The sequence below is a fragment of the Lepisosteus platostomus genome, chromosome 22 (genome assembly GCF_059453375.1).
Source record: "Lepisosteus platostomus isolate fLepPlt1 chromosome 22, fLepPlt1.hap1, whole genome shotgun sequence".
Lineage (NCBI taxonomy): Eukaryota > Metazoa > Chordata > Actinopteri > Semionotiformes > Lepisosteidae > Lepisosteus > Lepisosteus platostomus.
The window spans coordinates 8,792,735-8,809,976 of NC_142632.1; the positions used below are offsets into that span (position 1 = coordinate 8,792,735).

A 17,242-nucleotide genomic window follows, 5' to 3' on the forward strand; every position below is an offset into this window, starting at 1 on the left:
GGTGCTTTGTCTATACAGAAGCCAGGAGCCTGGATGCCCTTGAGGGGTTTTATCTGCTGTCCAAAGAGACTAACGGACACGGTTACCCCCCCGTCCAGTTCAGCTGTGAATAAAATCCACATTCTTGAAAACACTTAATCTGTGGAACTGCTTTTCATCTTTCATTTTCATTGCTATCGCCGATTAAGGCAATAAATAGTTTGCATTTCGATTTCAGATTTGGGAGTCATCTTTCGAAAAGCGTCTCATTCAAACAAGTTTTAAAAGCGAGTGATGCACAGCACACTTAAGACTAACAAGCTATTTATCTGTAATGTCTGTTTCTGGGCGTCTGGTCCTAGAAATCTGATTTCTCAACACTAAACCGTTCTTGGATACACTGATATTGTAGGGTGTCTTTTATCTTTTTGTTTTTTTGCATTAGGCATTGTAATACTATCGAAATCTCTTATTTTTTCAAACCTACTTTATGTAGGTTTTGCACAATTTGAAATTATGAGGTCTGTTGATTGTACATTGCCTTCGATAAATAAAGTCGCTATTTTATAATAGAAAAAAAAAACACATTTTCTCAGTTTTCAGAAACTCATAGTAATTTGAAACTGGCGCAGGAGGGGCTTCGGGCAACGCGACCTAAACGACGTCACTGTAGCGTGTGGCCCCCCAGCATAAAAGTTCAGGGTTCGCTACAGGTTCCTCCGTTATTTTATTTGCAGCGGCGGAAGAAAAATATCGAAAAAGCCAAAGCCTTTTATACATTTATTTTCCCTAGTGGGCATTTAACGTACTCGGTGTTTTTATTTTATTTTCCACGCTGGCGCAGCGAAGTGGTAAACAGGGGATTATTTTATAGGTCGGAGGTGCACTTCCAAGCCGGAGAGCGCGGAGCGGGCTCGGTCGGTTGTGTTCCTCCGCCAGCGCAAGACGGTTCAAACGACTGGGACAGCCGGCGCCATTTTGAAGAAGGCAGGGAGCGGAGTGAGTGCGTGGAGACCGAGGCGCACGCTAGAAGATAAACGGGGCATCAAGTTTGCAGCACGTGAGCCGTGAGCGGGCAGGCTGCTAGCCGTTTGTCATTTTTTTTTGTTTTAAGTCGCGGTAGTAGCGGTTGAGCGGTTTCCTCGCACGATGTCTGGCGGTGGTGTGATTCGGGGCCCTGCTGGGAATAACGATTGTCGGATCTACGTGGGGAACCTGCCCCCAGATATCCGCACCAAGGACATCGAGGACGTTTTTTACAAGTACGGGGCCATCCGGGATATCGACCTGAAAAACCGGCGCGGAGGACCGCCGTTCGCCTTCGTGGAGTTTGAGGATCCCAGGTGAGGGAGCCGGGCAGGGAGGAGGGAGAGGCGCCGTGGGCAGCACGCGCGGCCTGCGCGGCGCGGGCCTAGGGGGAGGCGCGCGCGCGGTGGGTCCCGTGTCTGCACGATCCTGGTGGTCGGGGCACCCGGAGCCCTGCCTCGTTTGTGCTCGGGGGCGTTTGTTATGCCTTTTTGTTTTTTCTCCATCGATTGGGCGCGGAGTCTTGTGCAAGTCGAGAGCTAAGGACCCGTTGAGCGTGCGCCTGGCTCTTACAGGTCATGCGGTGTTGTACCCTGTGGCCGGGGCGCTGGAAGTCGATTGCCTGGTCTGTGCGAGGGCGCACACGCGTGTTCCTGGCTACGTGGAGCTGTACCGAGCGTTGGTCAAGCTTATCTGAGCAGATCATTCGGAATTTCGATGAGGCCCTATAAAAACCGCGATGGTGCTGATATAAGCTTCTAGCCGGCTTCTCCCGCGACGCGGCGAGGGTCCCAAAACCCTCCAGAGTCTTTGTTCCTTTGTTGATTGTAAAAAGTTTTCTCTTGGCCACGGTTTATATGCTGAAGCAGTGATGCAACTTTTCGATCGCCGTTGCAGCGTTGTAAATACAAATTGTCGTCTGTTAAACTTTTTTTTGTTTCCTTCCGCTGGAGATGAGGGACGGGGTCGATAATTAGGATAACCTCGGGGTTTCCCCTAACTTTCGGGAGATTAAATACCAGATGGGGGAAATACTAGTTCACAGCGCCGTGAAACCATGCTTCACCTGCTACTTTTCAAGCATGCAGGATGTTTCCCCTATTGTGGTGGTTTGGCGCTCATTTTCTCGCCATGTGACGACCGCCGCCAGCCTTGTTATAGTGGAGGAAGCTGGCGGCGCTCGGAGCCTTCTTACGATTGCTGGGCCTGATTCTGTCAATCGCGGTGGAATAGTGAAATATTTGGAATACTGGCATTCACCGACAAATGCTTTATCTTTATTGTAGTTTGCGTTTGCCCCCACCTCATTCCTAACCCCATCTTTGTCTGAAAGAGTTCATGCGTCGACTTTGCTCACCTGGTGTCTTTTATTCCTGAGCTGCCCAGAAAATTGAACATTTATTCGTGCATGGGGGCACGTTCAAATGATAGTAGTGCCAATGGAACAGTTTCGAATTCATAATATCACGCGGTTATGAAAACGTGCCGTGCGGTTTGGTATATCGCGATATGGGACCTGCTGACGACTCGCCGGAAACGCAGATGAGACTGAAAGGCATGCGAATATACTCGAGGTACTTTCTGCAGCTGCTGTTCGCCTGTATACACGTGTCTTCCCCTGGCAAACTGTAGGGTGCCTTCCTGCCGTCCCTGCTGTTGTGGGGAAGCATATTTGTTTAAATTAAGCTTTGCTAACCAGCAAACAAATCCACTGTCTTTCCTTCTTGTACACCCTGGTTTCTGAAATAGCTTCAAGTCCTGCGTGTGGTGCTGTTTTCAGGGATGCTGAGGACGCAGTATACGGACGGGATGGCTATGACTATGATGGATACCGCCTTCGAGTTGAGTTCCCCAGAAGTGGGAGGGGCACAGGTAGAGGGGGCGGAGGTGGGGGGATTGGAGCCCCCAGAGGCCGATATGGCCCCCCCTCTAGGCGATCGGAGTACAGAGTCATAGTTTCAGGTAAGCCTCACTACTGGATATTGCAAATCTCTATGCATGAAGTACAAATGGAGTCTGTTACTCTTAATGCAACAAATGATTCTATCTTATCAATTCTTCAGTATACTAGTCATGAATGATCTTTTTATCAAGAGAGAAGTTCACATTTGGAAATATTGCCCAATATTGTGAATTTCTAACTGCTGTGAAATCATTTCAACAGTTACAATTAGTCATTGGGCAGTAATAGTAATAATAATTGCTTACACTTATATAGCGCTTTTCTGAACACTCCACTCAAAGCGCTTTACAGGTAATGGGGAGTCCTCTCCACCACCACCAATGTGCAGCATCCACCTGGATGCAGTGAGTGTTTTTTTGTGGGTGGTCAGTTACAAATGCATCTTTCATCTGTATTGATCTGGGTGCTGTTCAGATTGCTTCTGCTGACAAGCTCTGCAATTCTTGTAGGTCTTCCTCCAAGCGGCAGCTGGCAGGATCTAAAGGATCACATGCGTGAAGCAGGTGATGTATGTTATGCTGACGTTTTCCGAGATGGAACTGGTGTTGTGGAGTTTGTTCGCAAAGAAGATATGACCTACGCTGTACGAAAACTGGATAACACTAAATTCAGATCACACGAGGTAGGTTTGAGGTTTTCTAACTGGACCTGCATTGGATACAAAGTTCATAAATGTTGGATTTTTCTTTTAAGGTAAGCAAATGAGCTGGATTTAATGACATTTACTGGGACCTTCTTGTAAGTGAGATGTCCCAATGAATGTCGCCTGTAGTTTAAAATGTCATTAGGCTTGGTGCCAAGCTCAGAATGCCATGCTGGAATACTGGCCCTGTGGTTTAAAAGATTTAACTGACTCATTTTTGCCCATTAGCCTATTCTAAAGAGGTATGTATGTTGGGCACTTTTTGAAACTAATGAAACGGCTTTCTAAGACTTGCATTTCCTGAAATATCTAATTTATGTGATTTCCCACATGTTTCATTTTCCCTGAAGCAGAAGGTGTCTCATTGATCTTATAGTCTGCATGAATGTGTGCACAGAAACTGCTACTTTGACAGTTACCTCTTGCATTCCAGAAGCTTCCCAACTTTTGGTCAGACCAGCGAATCTATTCGCAGCTTAAACACCTTTTAAAATTTAAGCATTTTATTGTGGTCTAGTATTTTGTGCACAGCAAAAAAAATACCGCCCCCTATATTAGAGGGCTGTTGGTCTGCTTCTCCTTTGGTCTTGCTTACCAGGGCACATACTTGTGCTAATGAGGGAGTAGATCTCAGCTTTAAACGGGGAGTTAGAATGATCCCCACCTGGCTTCCCTTTCTCCGTATCCAGAGAGGGTTGATTATAATTGGCCTTTAGGCAGAAGTCAAGAGGTTGTGGCTTGACGCAGGGCGGCTTGTAAAACCCTGGGATTCAAGTGTGTGCAGCTCGTGCTGCCCACTGAAAGGCACTAATGGGTTCACGTATCCCAGATGCCTCAGCAGTGAAAGGTTGGGGACTACATATTGGGATGCAGCCTAATTGCCTTTCATGTTGACAATGTCTTACTGGGGTCTCTTAGCCTTAATAATCCCCCCCGTTGATTTGGGCAAAGGCCATGTTTTTAAAAAAACCGTTAAACCTGTAAACCTGTTCTGGTTTAGCAGTGTCTTCTGACGGATGCAGGGATTCTTGTCAGAGGGGGAATCATGGCGCGTGCAAACCCGTAGCGGGGCCTGACATGAAAACCCAGTTGTTTGTAGTAGATGGAAGGGGACAGGCTGACAGGAAAGACAGAGATGGTAAGTGTCTGTGGACGGCTTCCCCCGGGGTGTTTTTTTCATGAGCCAGTTCTCTCCGTGTCCACCAGGGAGAGACCGCGTACATCCGTGTGAAAGTCGACGGCCCCCGGAGCCCCAGCTACGGACGCTCCCGCTCCCGGAGCCGCAGCCGCAGCCGGAGCCGCAGCAACAGCCGCAGCCGCAGCCGCAGCTACTCGCCGCGGCGCAGCCGAGGATCGCCGCGCTACTCGCCGCGCCACAGCCGCTCCCGCTCCCGCACCTAGGCCCGCCCGCGCCCCGCGCGCCCCCGCTCTCGGGGTCCTTCGTTGTCGTACAGAATTTTCTTTCCCTGTTTTATTAAAGTTTGCTACGGTTTTTGGATATTAAATTGGTTTTGCTGGTGACCTAGTTCTTCATAAAAGAAAAACTGGTCTGTGGACATGTCCCCGTCCTGTCCTTCCCAGTCCTCCCACTCCGCAGTCGACATTTTCCCTGTGTGCCCTGCCTGAAGTGTATTTTAAACACTGTATAGCCTGTTTTTTTTTTTTTTTACAAATTGAAAGTCTGGGGTCTTGGAGCCGAAAACAAAATTGGTATTGCTTTGTCTTCCACCATTTTGTCAAAGGTGGGGTTTACTGCTTGCTTGTTTGGGCGGGGGGTGGGGGTGGGAGGGCTTAACCTGCTTTTGTGGAACAGCGGGAGTCATTGTAAAAAATTTTTTACCTTTTCATGTGTCTTTCTATAGACATCTGAAGCGAAGGATTAAAGAATGCTTTGGAATAAAGGATTGTGAAGCACAATTCATTCATAGTAGGATAATCAAAGCGTGTCTAATTGGAGGAGGAGGAGCAGTCAGATCAATAATGGAGGCAATGGTATGACACCAAGTGCTTCAGTCACTTTTAAGAACTTGGCAGTATTGAGTTTGAATAGACAGCACCATGGTACTTGGTTTTTAGTCGCAGAATGCCATGACTGACACTTCAACCTTTTTTAAAACTTTAGTTGTGCTTTGCCATTTTATTTGACATTTATTCTCCACCCCTCCCCCTTCTGTCATTGATCAATACTGCTAAGCTTGCATGTCCTCGTCTGACTGAATGTAGTAATGCTTGTGCGCCGTCTCGTGCAGGGGTGTTTTTCCTTTTACCAGGTTCACATTTTTACGTGTTCTGTGCAGGAGTTATGTATCTTGATTTAAAGACCCTAGCATGGCATTGGACAGTAAATGTAACTTACCAAAATTGCAGTTTCCGTAACTTTTTTGTAATACATTAACATAGTGCCTGTGTAGCGTCCTAATTCCCTCAGCAAGCTGTAGTTTTGGTTAAAAATCTGTAAGTGTAGATATTTGAAGCATTGACCCCCTCAGTATGTTAAAAATACTTGCTTATACTGTGCTGCACCATTGACTTGCCTTGGGAGCTGATCATTGTCTGGCATCCTCCATTTGTTTTGTATATATTAATTTTTAACTAATAACCAGCCATATGATCTCCTCCTAGTTGCATCATTTTTAAGGAAAAAAAATAGCTGTTTGATTACAGTCCTGATTCTAACTTGTTGCCTCCTTTTTTTTGGTTTGCCGGTATTTAAAGGTTTGGATTGGAGGCGGGGCTCACTGGATCCCAATCCTTGGAGCCGGATCATTGGATCAATTCATAATCAGAATAGGATAGGGAAGGATGGATTCATGGAGCGGGATCATTTTACCGGGAACTGTAGGAGTGGATTCCCCCCACCAAACCACATAATCGCGGAATTCAAAATCATCTTTTTAATTGGCTATTCAAAACCAAAATCTCAATTTATCTTTTTTCTTTTAATTTTTGGAGTCCCAAAGGCACACGGTCATGGGATTTGGCTTTTTTATTTTTGTATAAGAGGAGCAAAGCGAGGACCAGGAGGCTGGATCAATCTCCTTGGATGGAATACGCATGAGGAGTTTGGTAAATAGATGGGAATAAAGTGGGAGGGATGGGGGTTGGTGGCTTAGGTTTAAAGTTCCTTTTGGGATGGTTATTGCCCTGATAAAAACTGGCGAGATCAGGCCTTTAATTGGATTACTTCAAAGTCATTTTGTTTAGTTTGTAGTTTTTTTTTCTTCACAATAAAAATCTAAAACTATTTGGGAGTTTGCCTTTTGTTTGTGTATTCAACATGGTGATTTCCTATGGCTTTTCTTTACAGGCACTGGACGAGTATGGTTTTCTAGGTCTGTTGTGTCACTTCGCCACATAAATTTGCTGGTGTTTATAGCAGAGTTAAGCACGGTTAGGACATCGAGTGTTTGGGAAATGCCCAGAGGGAGACATACCAGAAAGAACCTTGTCTCGAAGTCAGTCTGCGTGATGATTTGAAGGCTTTTACATTATGCTTCATAGAGGATACTGAATCCTTTTTTAAAGTACCTCTTATAACGCTAGATCCTAATTTCTCATTTTTCATAGACGGGATGTAAGATTTATTTTTAGTATGTTGGTTTAAGGGTGCTGAGTCAGGCTGTATGAGTAGTGGGCAACAGGATATAACTTGTGGGCTGCTGAGTGGCTTAAAGCACTATTCCCTTTTAGCTCTGGTATGAGGCTGTAAGAATCCCCGCATCCCTGAGAAAGATGTGAATTAAGATCCATTTATATTGCATTGGGAAACATCAGGTAAATGCCGTTTGTCCATTGTCGTCTAGGGCAGCCCTTTTAACTAGTATACATTACATACTAAATTCAGTTCTAGATTCTTTTTCATTAGATTTTGCATCCCATCATTGTCAAAATGTGGGATGGAGTTGTTGAACCAAAGATTATATATCTAGATAATACCGAAAACATGCTGGTCACCATTTCATCCTTGGTTACCTTAAAATGCAAATGATCTGCCAACGATTTTAATCCCAGGTCCTGGAGGGTTGGTGTGCAAGTTGGTTTTCTAAGTCAATTGGAAGCAGCAGCTGCAGAGTTGAGATGGTGATAAATTAGTGCAGTGGAGTCATTCGGATGTTGTTTTAGAGAGCTCAGTTGGAATGATACCTAGAAGACTAAAACAAATTGGACCACCCCACTCCAAGTTCTGTTCATCCTTTTGAGTTTCTAAATGAATTGCAGAATTGGCTTGAATAAAAGAACTGTGGGTCCTGTAGCTATGTAGTATCAGATGGTATTAATTTTCTAGTGTGGAACTAATTCTGGAGTAGAACTGAAGTTATTTCCCTTTGCGGTTGTGTTGCACTGCAGCATGTATGGTTTGATTGTGTGGTTACTTAGGAAGCAAAATCCTTGGTATTTCAAGTTCTGCAAACAATATAATGTGGTTGATTAGTGATTCATATCCCTGGTTTAGGAAAAAAATATTTTTAAAATGGAACTTGGGAGCTGGAAGATGTAGGAAAATAAGCCAATAACAGTTGATTTGCATGTGTCCTGTAATAATTGATATGTCAGTATATGTTTCATACATTGAGAGGCAGTAGGGATGGTGTCATGAAATGTGTTACCATGTACTTCATACATTTTGTGCAGTGTTCTGGGCATTAATATCTTCATTGGTTTTATCAGTCTTCATTTAAATAAAATTTAAGATTTTTAAAGAATGTTTGTCATGTTTCTTTTGGTCATCTTGAACGAAAATGGATGGAGATACTGTATGAATAGTAACTCCTTGTAAATGTAGGACATTTTGGAAGTGGTTTAAAAACACTTGAAAAGGTTTTTAAGGTTGTACCACTGTACAATTAGGGCTTGGAGCTGTCACTATGTCATGAAAGATCACAGGTCACAGAGTGAAGGGACTTGATTTCTATTATGTTATTAAGGGCAGCACAGTGATGAGCATTGCTGCCTCACAGAGCTGGGGCCCTGGGTTCAATCCCTGGGGTGCTGTCTGCAGGGAGTTTGCATGTTCTCTTCTGTGTGGGTTTCCTTCTAGTCCAAAGACATACAGTCATGCTTGAAAGTTTGAGAACCCTTCAAGGTGGTCATTATTGTAGATATATGAACCTGAACTCTTAATGAATGTCCTAAATAAAGACTTCCCACACATAAAAAGGGATTTGAACTGATAGATTATTAGACTCTATGTAACAAATCACCAGATATTCTTGTGTGCAAAAGTACATGAACAGTCAATAACACCTATAACCAATTATCAGTCTCTGACATCTTGCTGGAGGGATTTTACAATACTCCGCTAGCTCTGCGAGGTTTGAAGGAGAAGAGACCCTCTTCAGGTCCTGCCACAGTATTTCAATAGGATTTGGGTCAGGGCTTTGGCTTGGCCATTCCAGGACACAGAACCTCTTCTTCCTAAGCCATTCTTTAGTGGACTTGCTTGAGTGTTGAGGACATTCTTCTCAAGAATTCCTTCATATTTCTCAGAATACACGATTCCCTTAATGATGTCAGGTTGCCCAGGGCCAGAGTAAGAAAAACAGCCCCATCGAGGACACTCGATGTGTGTCTGCAAAACAGTGGATTTGCAGAGTCCGAATCTTCTTGAAATGGCTTAATAACCTCGTCCAGATTGATGAGCATCTTCTCCTTTTTTTCTCAGTTCTGCTGATGTTTCCTTAGTTTGGGGCGTGATGCTAGACCTGTAGGAAGAGTAACTGACCTGCTTTCTTGCAATTGTTTATGTTTAATCCTCCCTAACACATCAATTCAGATTTTCAGTTTCATTGGTTATCTCAGTTAATTGGTTAACACTCTGCCATTGGCCCACCTGATCCTGCTTCACCCTGATGTAAGTCATAGAGCTAAGGGTTCACATATTTTTGCACATTGCACAATTTCTGTATACTGCCTGTATTATTTTGCTGCATGGACATTTTCTTTCAAAACACTCCCATTGGTGAATAATAATACTTTATTTCAATTCGGAAGCGACAGATTCTGATTTAAATATGCATTTTGTGGTGACAAAAAATCTCAAAGATTGATATGGGTTCACAAACTTTCAAGCATGACTGTGCTGATAATTGGCTTCTGCAAAATTTACTCCGGTGGGAGTGTGTTTCCTGCAGGGGGTATCCTGCCTCGTGCTCAATATCTCCTGGGATAAGCTCCGGGCCACTGAGAATCCGAATTGGATAGGTGGTTCCAGAAAGTGATGCGACACTGACAGCGGGGCCGTTTGTGTTATGAAACCAGAAAACAACCTTTGGGAAGAACTCCAGAAGTCAACGGACTCCTGCAGCTGTGTCTAAGGTGAGTGGAGGGCTCCTGTTCGCTGTAAGGGACTGTGACAGTCAGCGTTCGTTCCCCAACGCCTTTTCCATCTGGGGTGATAGATCCACGGTGCTCTGTCTGCCCCACGACGTCATGGGAGACCAGCCTCAGTCCTTGGGAAGAGAGGGAAATGTCCCCTTTTCATTAATGCAGACTTGCCCAGGCTGAGTTGCTCGTCCATGGACGTGCGGGGTGTGCCTTCATCCGTTTCTGAGACCACCGAGATGATAAAGCTACGTGGCCCAAGTTCCCCTTCCGATGCAGATTTAGTGGTTCAGCTGCTGTGCATGCTGGGTGTGAGCTACAAGTCATAAAATGGTAAGAAATAAGTTGATTTCCTGGGCTGTGATGAAAGTACTTGGAAGAACTAAGCAGTACTTCATGCTGCTGTGCGTGAAAGATCTGGGGTAGCTGCTTCTCCTTCACTCAGAGCTGGGGGGTTCTCAGTGAACATTTTGGGTCTGGGGATGTGCCCCCTAAGCATTTTCCTCTAGCAGAACCGGACCCAGAGGACGAATCTGCAGGGAAGCGTTTTTTCAAAGTGACAGGTGGGTCCTTGAGTCTTGCACAAAGGGTGGCGGGGGGATGGAACAAGCTACCCAGCCATGTTGTCAGAGCCGATAATGTGGTTTCTCTCGAGTAAAGGCTGGGGGAAATGCTTGGATCAGTAAGCTGCTGAGAATCAGACGAGCTGGGTGGACTCGGTTCACTAATTTCAGATCTAACTGGGGCTCCTCTCTCTCTCTCTCTCTCTCGAGTGTAAACTCGTGTTCACCCCAGAAGAGCTGCTTCCCAGATATCCTGGAGTTTCTCAGGGTAATTGCATTTGAAACGGCTGTAGAGCGTTAAATGACAACACTATATCATACCGCAACAAAGTTTAAAAATACCTGTGAACATCTTTAACCAAGCAGGAAGATAATGTCAGGTGCTGGAAACGCGGAGCACCGGGCAGACCAGAAAGTGATGAATTGAGTGTTTAATTTCGGAATCATCAAGAAAGTAGTACCCTCTGATCCAGCTGGAACAATTATAACATTTCGCTATGTAGAGCAGTATTATGTTCGCTGTAACTTAGCGAGGTTGCTCGGGCGGGGATGGATGATGTACTTTCCACCCATCTGGTGTATACATCTTGGGTGCTATTGTTTTTTTTTTTATGAATGAAGGCTCGAATCGGAGCGAGAACATTAAAAAAGGGAAGCGAAAGACGATAAAAGCTCTTGACCGATACCGTATCTAGCGATTTTGTTTGTTTTGTCACGATTGCAAACAAAAAAAAACTTTCTGCATCGCGCCTTGCACGATGCTCAGATGTGATGTCACACAGAGGTCAAAACGGGATGCGGACCGGCCGCTCCGGACACACCTCGACAGAGGCCAAACTCACCTCGCTACCCCCCTCCCCCTCACCCGCACCCCCCACTCCGCTCCCCACACCTCTCTCCCGCGTTGCATTGTGGGCTGAAATAAGATGCGGGCAGAGAGGAGCAGGAGGAAAATGCTTGCAGCGCGAGGGGAGTGGCCGCGGCTCGGCCAATGGGAGGCGCCGTGGCGTGCGGCAGTGCGGAGGGCGGGGGAGGTATTTTAGCCGGGCAGATACCCGCAGATCAGCTACGAGCAAATCTGTGCAGACCGACAGCCAAGCCAGCCGAGCCGCAAGCCGCTGAAGCAGTCGAGCGAGACAGCGAACCCGAGCCTAGCGAGGTGTGCTGGGTGCGAGGCGGTGTTTTGTGCAACATTAGAGACGAGTGAGCCGCGCCGATAAAGGTGAGTGACCTTCCTCCCCCCCCCCATGAGTGGAAGTGGATTTAAGCAACTAGGCAGTTGTGCTTTTTTAGCTGTCTGCGCTATGGGGTAGAAAATCACGTTTCACAACACGACGCGACACCTGACTCTCATTGGTTTTTATTATTGCGAGTGGAGGTGGTTAAGGAGCAGCGTCGGTGCTTGTTCTGTACGTAATTACAGTGTAACTCTTTTTTTTGTGTGTTCAAACCGGCAATGCCCTTTTGAAAGAGCTTTTTTTTTTTAAGAGTCCCATGTGTATTGACGCCGTTTTTCTTCGACAATCGCCGTGTCTTCCACGCCACTCGTGGCCTGATCAGCATCAGCTGCGAGCTTCTGTTTCGCCCTCCTTCTTGGAAAGGTCTTGTCCGAGCAGCGTGCAGCCGGGTGTCCGCTCGGTCTGCGGTAACGCGATGCCCATCTTGGACGTTCTCGTGTTATGGTCGCTGCCTATTCGGATGGCGATGAGGGCAGAGGCTGTGCATGTAGCGGGTTCAAAGAAGTGAGCTGGGAAGGGGCTCATTATGTAATCCTTCTGATTGAATTAACACCGGGCTTGGGGGGGCAGCGGAGCTGTTCGGGATGTTGTGCTGCGTGGCTGAAAGTGTGCGCCTGACGGGAGCGCGGCGTTTTGTGCATCGTAATTTTCGCTTCAGTCAGAAGTCAAATAGGACGCTGGGCTGTGGGGGTGCCAGTAAAGACGACCAGTCATCTCCTAAACCTTTGCAAAGCTTGAAACCGCCCCCCCCCCCTCTCTAATTTCCAGCACCTCATTTTGTGGCGTGGGGGGGGGCAGTAAACATTCTTCATCACTTTAAGCTGCATCGCAAATGTTAAGGGCGCTGTCGGTTTTTTTTTTGTCAAAAAGACAATCTGTCGACAAGTGGATTGATGTCTTCCTGGCACACTAAGATTCCCCCCCCCTTACACTGGGAGAACCGATTTAGCTGCGGCTGTACTTGTGTCAAGTGCGGCCACTCGCTATACGACGAGGGAACGTCTCTAGAATTAAAAACGTTCCCCTTGAACAGCAGCAAATGGGCGCTCTCGCCTGCGTGCGCACCGGCAGCGGGGGTATTGATGTCGCGTCACGTGTCATGTTCGGCCGGTGGGGTAGTTCCGGTGCTCGCCTCCTGCTGTCTGTTGGACGTGTTTGAAACGTGGGTTTTTTTTTTTTTTTGTGGCGGGCCTTGGATAAGCCTCCGCGTGGGTTTGGACGAAGGGTCCCTTGTAACGTGCCCTTAACGTTTTGCTTATTTTCTTTTTAGCATAGCAAGACAATCCCGGGTTCCTTCTTGTGGTGTCATTTACTGAAGCAGTGGGGGTGATGAGATTGAATGGAGAGTGTAAGGTTTTTATGCTTGGATTAGCAAGATGTCGGTATTTTAGGACCTATAGTTGGGTTTTATTTAATTCTGTAAAATCCCTCTGCTTGGGCAGAGAGATTCATATCCAGCAGCATGAACCCTTCGAGGCCAGCCTGGAGTGCTTCCTGTGGACTATCCAGCTATAAAGTCATATCTCTTTAATTTCCTGGTTTTACTCCCAGGCCCCCGAATGACTTTTCTGCTTCTATTAGTAAGCATTAATACTGTATGGAGAGGGGTGGGCGGGAGATGCATGATGAGACTTTGCATTCCTGGCCACCGGAGGTGTTTGGAGTCCTCTGCTGTCCTTTCCGAAGAGGAGGTTAGGGGGGGAAAAGGACCACTCTGGACTGCTGGTGCTCGTCTCGGTCGGGCCGTTCAGAACCCGAGCCGGCGGCTCTCGTTAACGAAGGAGCCCCGGGTGGCTTTACGGACCTGCCCGTTCCCGTTGGCGACGGAGGGATGCAAGCTGTGCTCCCAGCATGGCTCGTGGCCGCTGAGCTGACAGCAGAAGCTGTCTGGTGGGCGGCTAACTGTGGTTCAGCTGACATCTGTGAAGGGCTCAGTCTTGATGGTGTTTCACTCGGCAACCATTAAACAGCAAGGTGCAAGTCTCAATGGAGAAACTTGCTTCCTCTTAACCTCTCTTGTCCACATCCTGTTCCATCTGTACACCTGCCAAAACTCCACAAACTTAAAAACATTCCTACAGTGCCGTAGGAGTGCTGTAAAGGAGGGTTTCTTTTATCCGGCTAATTTAGGGGAGATTCCATCTTTCAGGCCCTTTCCTTCCAAAAAGGGCATTTGACTTGATCCGTTTGAAATGGCTGTGAATAAAAATGGCTGCTTTGTTTTAAACCCTTGTAATAAGTTGTGCTCAAGGGCTTTATTTTACTTTTTTGCCCCCTCCCTTTGTAGAGACGCCATGTCTGACAGGAAGGCAGTGATCAAGAACGCTGACATGTCTGAGGACATGCAGCAGGATGCCGTGGACTGTGCCACTCAAGCCATGGAGAAATATAATATTGAGAAGGACATTGCTGCTTACATCAAGAAGGTGAGATGGCTGTTCGTGAGCGCTGTCTGCCTGCGTTTGCAGTACATGTTTTTTAACCATCTGCTTTACTCTTTAAATGTTGGTCATCCCCTCATTCCTGGTCGAGGTCACCACAGCCTGGCGCCTGTCACAGAAACACAGGGTGCAAAATGTGGACTACTCAGGGTGTGAACACCCACTCATAGGAAGAGTGTGTGTGGAAGCCAATTAACCTGATCCACATGTCTGTGGACGTGGGTGAACATGCAGACTCCACACAGAAGGCAACTCATTCTGGAATCAAAGCCAGGACTCGGTGCAGCTGCGTCCTATGCACCACTGATTAGCTTTATTGCTCTAGTTCAGGGGGTGGCTGCAAAGGAACAAGTAATAGGTTTATTTCATGCTGGGGGAAAAAAAAGGAGAAAGAAAACTGTTTGGGCCTTGAAGCCTTCTTCAGGTGTGAGCCTCACAGGCCCCCTGAAGTGGCCGAAACATTTTCTTTCTCCCTTTTTTTCAGCATTGAATAAACCCATTACTTGTTGCTTTATTGCTCTGCTGACTGAATGGTAACAAATGGGTTCAGAAGTGTTTGAGTCTAGAGAATCTGAGCCGTTTGTGCACACAGGAGTGCAGTGACGCATACATGTATAAGCACCCAATATACATTTTTTTACACCATGCTGTTTAATACACAACAGGAGGCATATTAGCCAAGCAATACAAAGTGCCACTAAAAGGAATGACATCCCATTCCCCCATCTTCCTGCAGCCATGCTAATACTGTTGTCTTGGCAGGAGTTCGATAAGAAGTACAACCCCACCTGGCACTGCATTGTGGGTAGGAACTTCGGCAGCTATGTGACGCACGAGACGAAGCACTTCATTTACTTCTACCTGGGCCAGGTGGCCATTCTGCTCTTCAAGTCGGGCTGAGCCTCGGCCGGTGCAGGAGAGCGGCACAAACCCTGGACTGCAATGCACTGATGGCGGACGCCACACCTCCCCACACACTTCAAAAAAAAAAATGCGACTACAAAACTGGCTGTGCGCGACTGCATGGACTGTATACAATATTTAATGTGTATATGTTGCATTAAAAAAAACTTACTTTTCTTTAGTTGCCTGGAAGAAAGTGAAGCAACAGGAAGAGATTTTTGTTAATGCTTTTTTATTTTTGTTATTGCACTGAAGTTGTAAAAAAAAAATAATAATGCTTTAACGGTGGCCTTTAAGTGAAAATAAAGAACTTATACAGTTACAAGGAATGTTAAGTCTACTTTACGTAGGGGATAAAGGTTGTTGATACTAAGGAAGGTGCATTGTTAAATGTTGTCAAAGGTTGTATCATTACCGTCACTTAATATTCTTGCATCTGTTTTCTGTGTTTTCGTGTTCTGGGATTTTTTTTTTTGTGCTACACTTGCTTCCATTCTAAAAGGGATTTGGAGTCACAAAGCTTTCATGAGTGGGGTGAGGTCCTGGTGCTCCTGTAGAGAGGGATCTCCAAGTGCACACTAACCTGGAACTCATTTCCTAACGGAGCTCCTGGTGTTGAGCGGTGTAAACATCTGCTGAAATCCTGTCTGGCAGGGCCCGCACATCCTCGTTGAACTATAATACATGTGCTTGATTATCCTAAAAATGTAGGTAATTTTATTACACTAGAACTTCCATCTTGCAGAAATATGTGCTAGAACAAACTTTTAAGTCTAAGAAACCTGTAATGTGCAAAATCGGTCATGTTCACCTTCAGTGCTGGTTGATGGAAGGAAGCAGACTTTGTTCATTTTAGGACTAGAAGGTGGTATTTGAGAAAGATCTTCAGTTGAATAAGGAGAAGCTGTAGCAGCTGTGAAGGATAGCTGGAGTGTGTGCCTCCATTAATAAAATGTGGATCTAACCAGCAACAATAGGAGTCTTCACCAGTACAGTACTAGGAGACAAACTCAAAAGTGCTGAAAGAGCAGCTGCCATGGACGTCTATAGAGCAGTTACGTGTTGTCATTGCTTCGGTTTCTGTATGTTTTCCCTTTTGAAACAAATTACTGTGTGATCCATGCGTTTTTTTTAAATAAAATACTTCTTGAGTTATAATGCTCCTGGGAAAGATGTGTATGTATGTAAAATGTGCTCCATAAGCTTTCAGCCATGACCATACTTAAAGACTCCTGTACATCTTTTTGTCACATTAAAAAATCTGTGACCAACACGTCATAAATCGACGGCTTTCTATTTGTTTCAGATGTCTGATGAATGTGTTGTAGTCTCTAGTAAGTCTCCCACGCTATGCTGGCCTTCATAAAAAAAAAAATCGTATATAGCAAGATGGGGTGATGACGTAATTGATCAGTTATGGTTGGGGGGATATCTGCTGAAAACCAAGTCCCCTTTCCAGTGAAAACTAAACGGTCTAAGAAATTAGTCGTTTGTCAGGATCACTTCTGTTGTCCGCATTGTTGTATCTTCACATGGATCGAAGAATGGCACGTAGGCGGGTGTGGAACAACGAACTATATATATTAAAGTAAAGTTTGGTTGTACAGAACTTTACACTACTGCTCCGACATCTTACTCACGGTAGCTCTCTCCTGCTGTTTTTATGCTCTCTACTTCTCCCCGGTTTTTTTCCCTTCGCTTTCTGGTGCCAAAACTATAACAGCCGGGGGACTCCTACCACAGGAATATGGGGTAGAGCCATCTGGTGGACTATTACTTGTAATTCCAATATTACATAGACATGTATATGTAACTGTTGTTTCTCAATAAATGTTCACAGTATGAAATAACTTTTTTTTACACACATCTAAATCCCTAGTCTAGGACGTGCAGGGTAAGCTGCCTGACTTCCGCGACATCGGGGCGCATTCTTGCCCTTCCCGGAACACGATCTCACTCCTATCTAACAGTCTTTCAAGGAGGTGGGAGGACGTCTCTCTCGTGTGGCGCGTCGTGCGGCCGGCAAGTCTCCACTCTCCGGGGACGCCTTCTCTGGTTCCTGCGGTGCCACAGCAGGACCACATTCTGCATCAGAGCTCTCCTGAGGCCCAACAGGCCCTTCTGGAAGAGGCTCCAGCTCTTCTGGGCATCCTCTATCTCCCTCT

General features: G+C 46.0%; 2 protein-coding genes across 5 annotated transcripts; both read left to right on the forward strand.

Annotated features, from left to right (window-relative positions):
* The first annotated feature begins 727 nt into the window (after window positions 1–727).
* On the forward strand, window positions 728–6,855 carry LOC148643376 (serine/arginine-rich splicing factor 1). 4 transcript variants are annotated; one of them, XR_015929089.1, is made up of 5 exons: window positions 728–1,322; window positions 2,786–2,967; window positions 3,418–3,590; window positions 4,612–4,749; window positions 6,327–6,855. XR_015929089.1 is itself a non-coding variant. In XM_088616390.1 (4 exons), exons 1-4 carry the CDS (start codon window positions 1,129–1,131, stop codon window positions 5,010–5,012), a joined length of 744 nt encoding a protein of 247 aa, XP_088472516.1. In that variant the 5' UTR covers window positions 730–1,128; the 3' UTR covers window positions 5,013–6,855. The 4 variants fall into 4 exon arrangements, 1 of the variants encoding a protein (XP_088472516.1); XR_015929088.1 differs by having other exon boundaries at window positions 729–1,322; window positions 5,474–6,855; XR_015929090.1 differs by having other exon boundaries at window positions 729–1,322; window positions 4,615–4,749; window positions 5,474–6,855.
* Window positions 6,856–11,528: 4,673 nt separating this feature from the next.
* On the forward strand, window positions 11,529–16,359 carry LOC148643377 (dynein light chain 2, cytoplasmic). The gene is made up of 3 exons (XM_088616391.1): window positions 11,529–11,717; window positions 14,021–14,159; window positions 14,937–16,359. Exons 2-3 carry the CDS (start codon window positions 14,028–14,030, stop codon window positions 15,072–15,074), a joined length of 270 nt encoding a protein of 89 aa, XP_088472517.1. The 5' UTR covers window positions 11,529–11,717; window positions 14,021–14,027; the 3' UTR covers window positions 15,075–16,359.
* The last annotated feature ends 883 nt before the right edge of the window (window positions 16,360–17,242 follow it).

Excerpts from the sequence above, each read along its gene's own strand:
- LOC148643376 (XM_088616390.1), top strand. The coding sequence starts at position 1,129 with ATGTCTGGCGGTGGTGTGATTCGGGGCCCTGCTGGGAATAACGATTGT. Across the intron at positions 1,323-2,785 it reads GTGGAGTTTGAGGATCCCAG|GGATGCTGAGGACGCAGTAT; the intron begins GTGAGGGAGCCG and ends TGCTGTTTTCAG. Across the intron at positions 2,968-3,417 it reads GTACAGAGTCATAGTTTCAG|GTCTTCCTCCAAGCGGCAGC; the intron begins GTAAGCCTCACT and ends CAATTCTTGTAG.
- LOC148643377 (XM_088616391.1), top strand. The coding sequence starts at position 14,028 with ATGTCTGACAGGAAGGCAGTGATCAAGAACGCTGACATGTCTGAGGAC. Across the intron at positions 14,160-14,936 it reads TTGCTGCTTACATCAAGAAG|GAGTTCGATAAGAAGTACAA; the intron begins GTGAGATGGCTG and ends TTGTCTTGGCAG.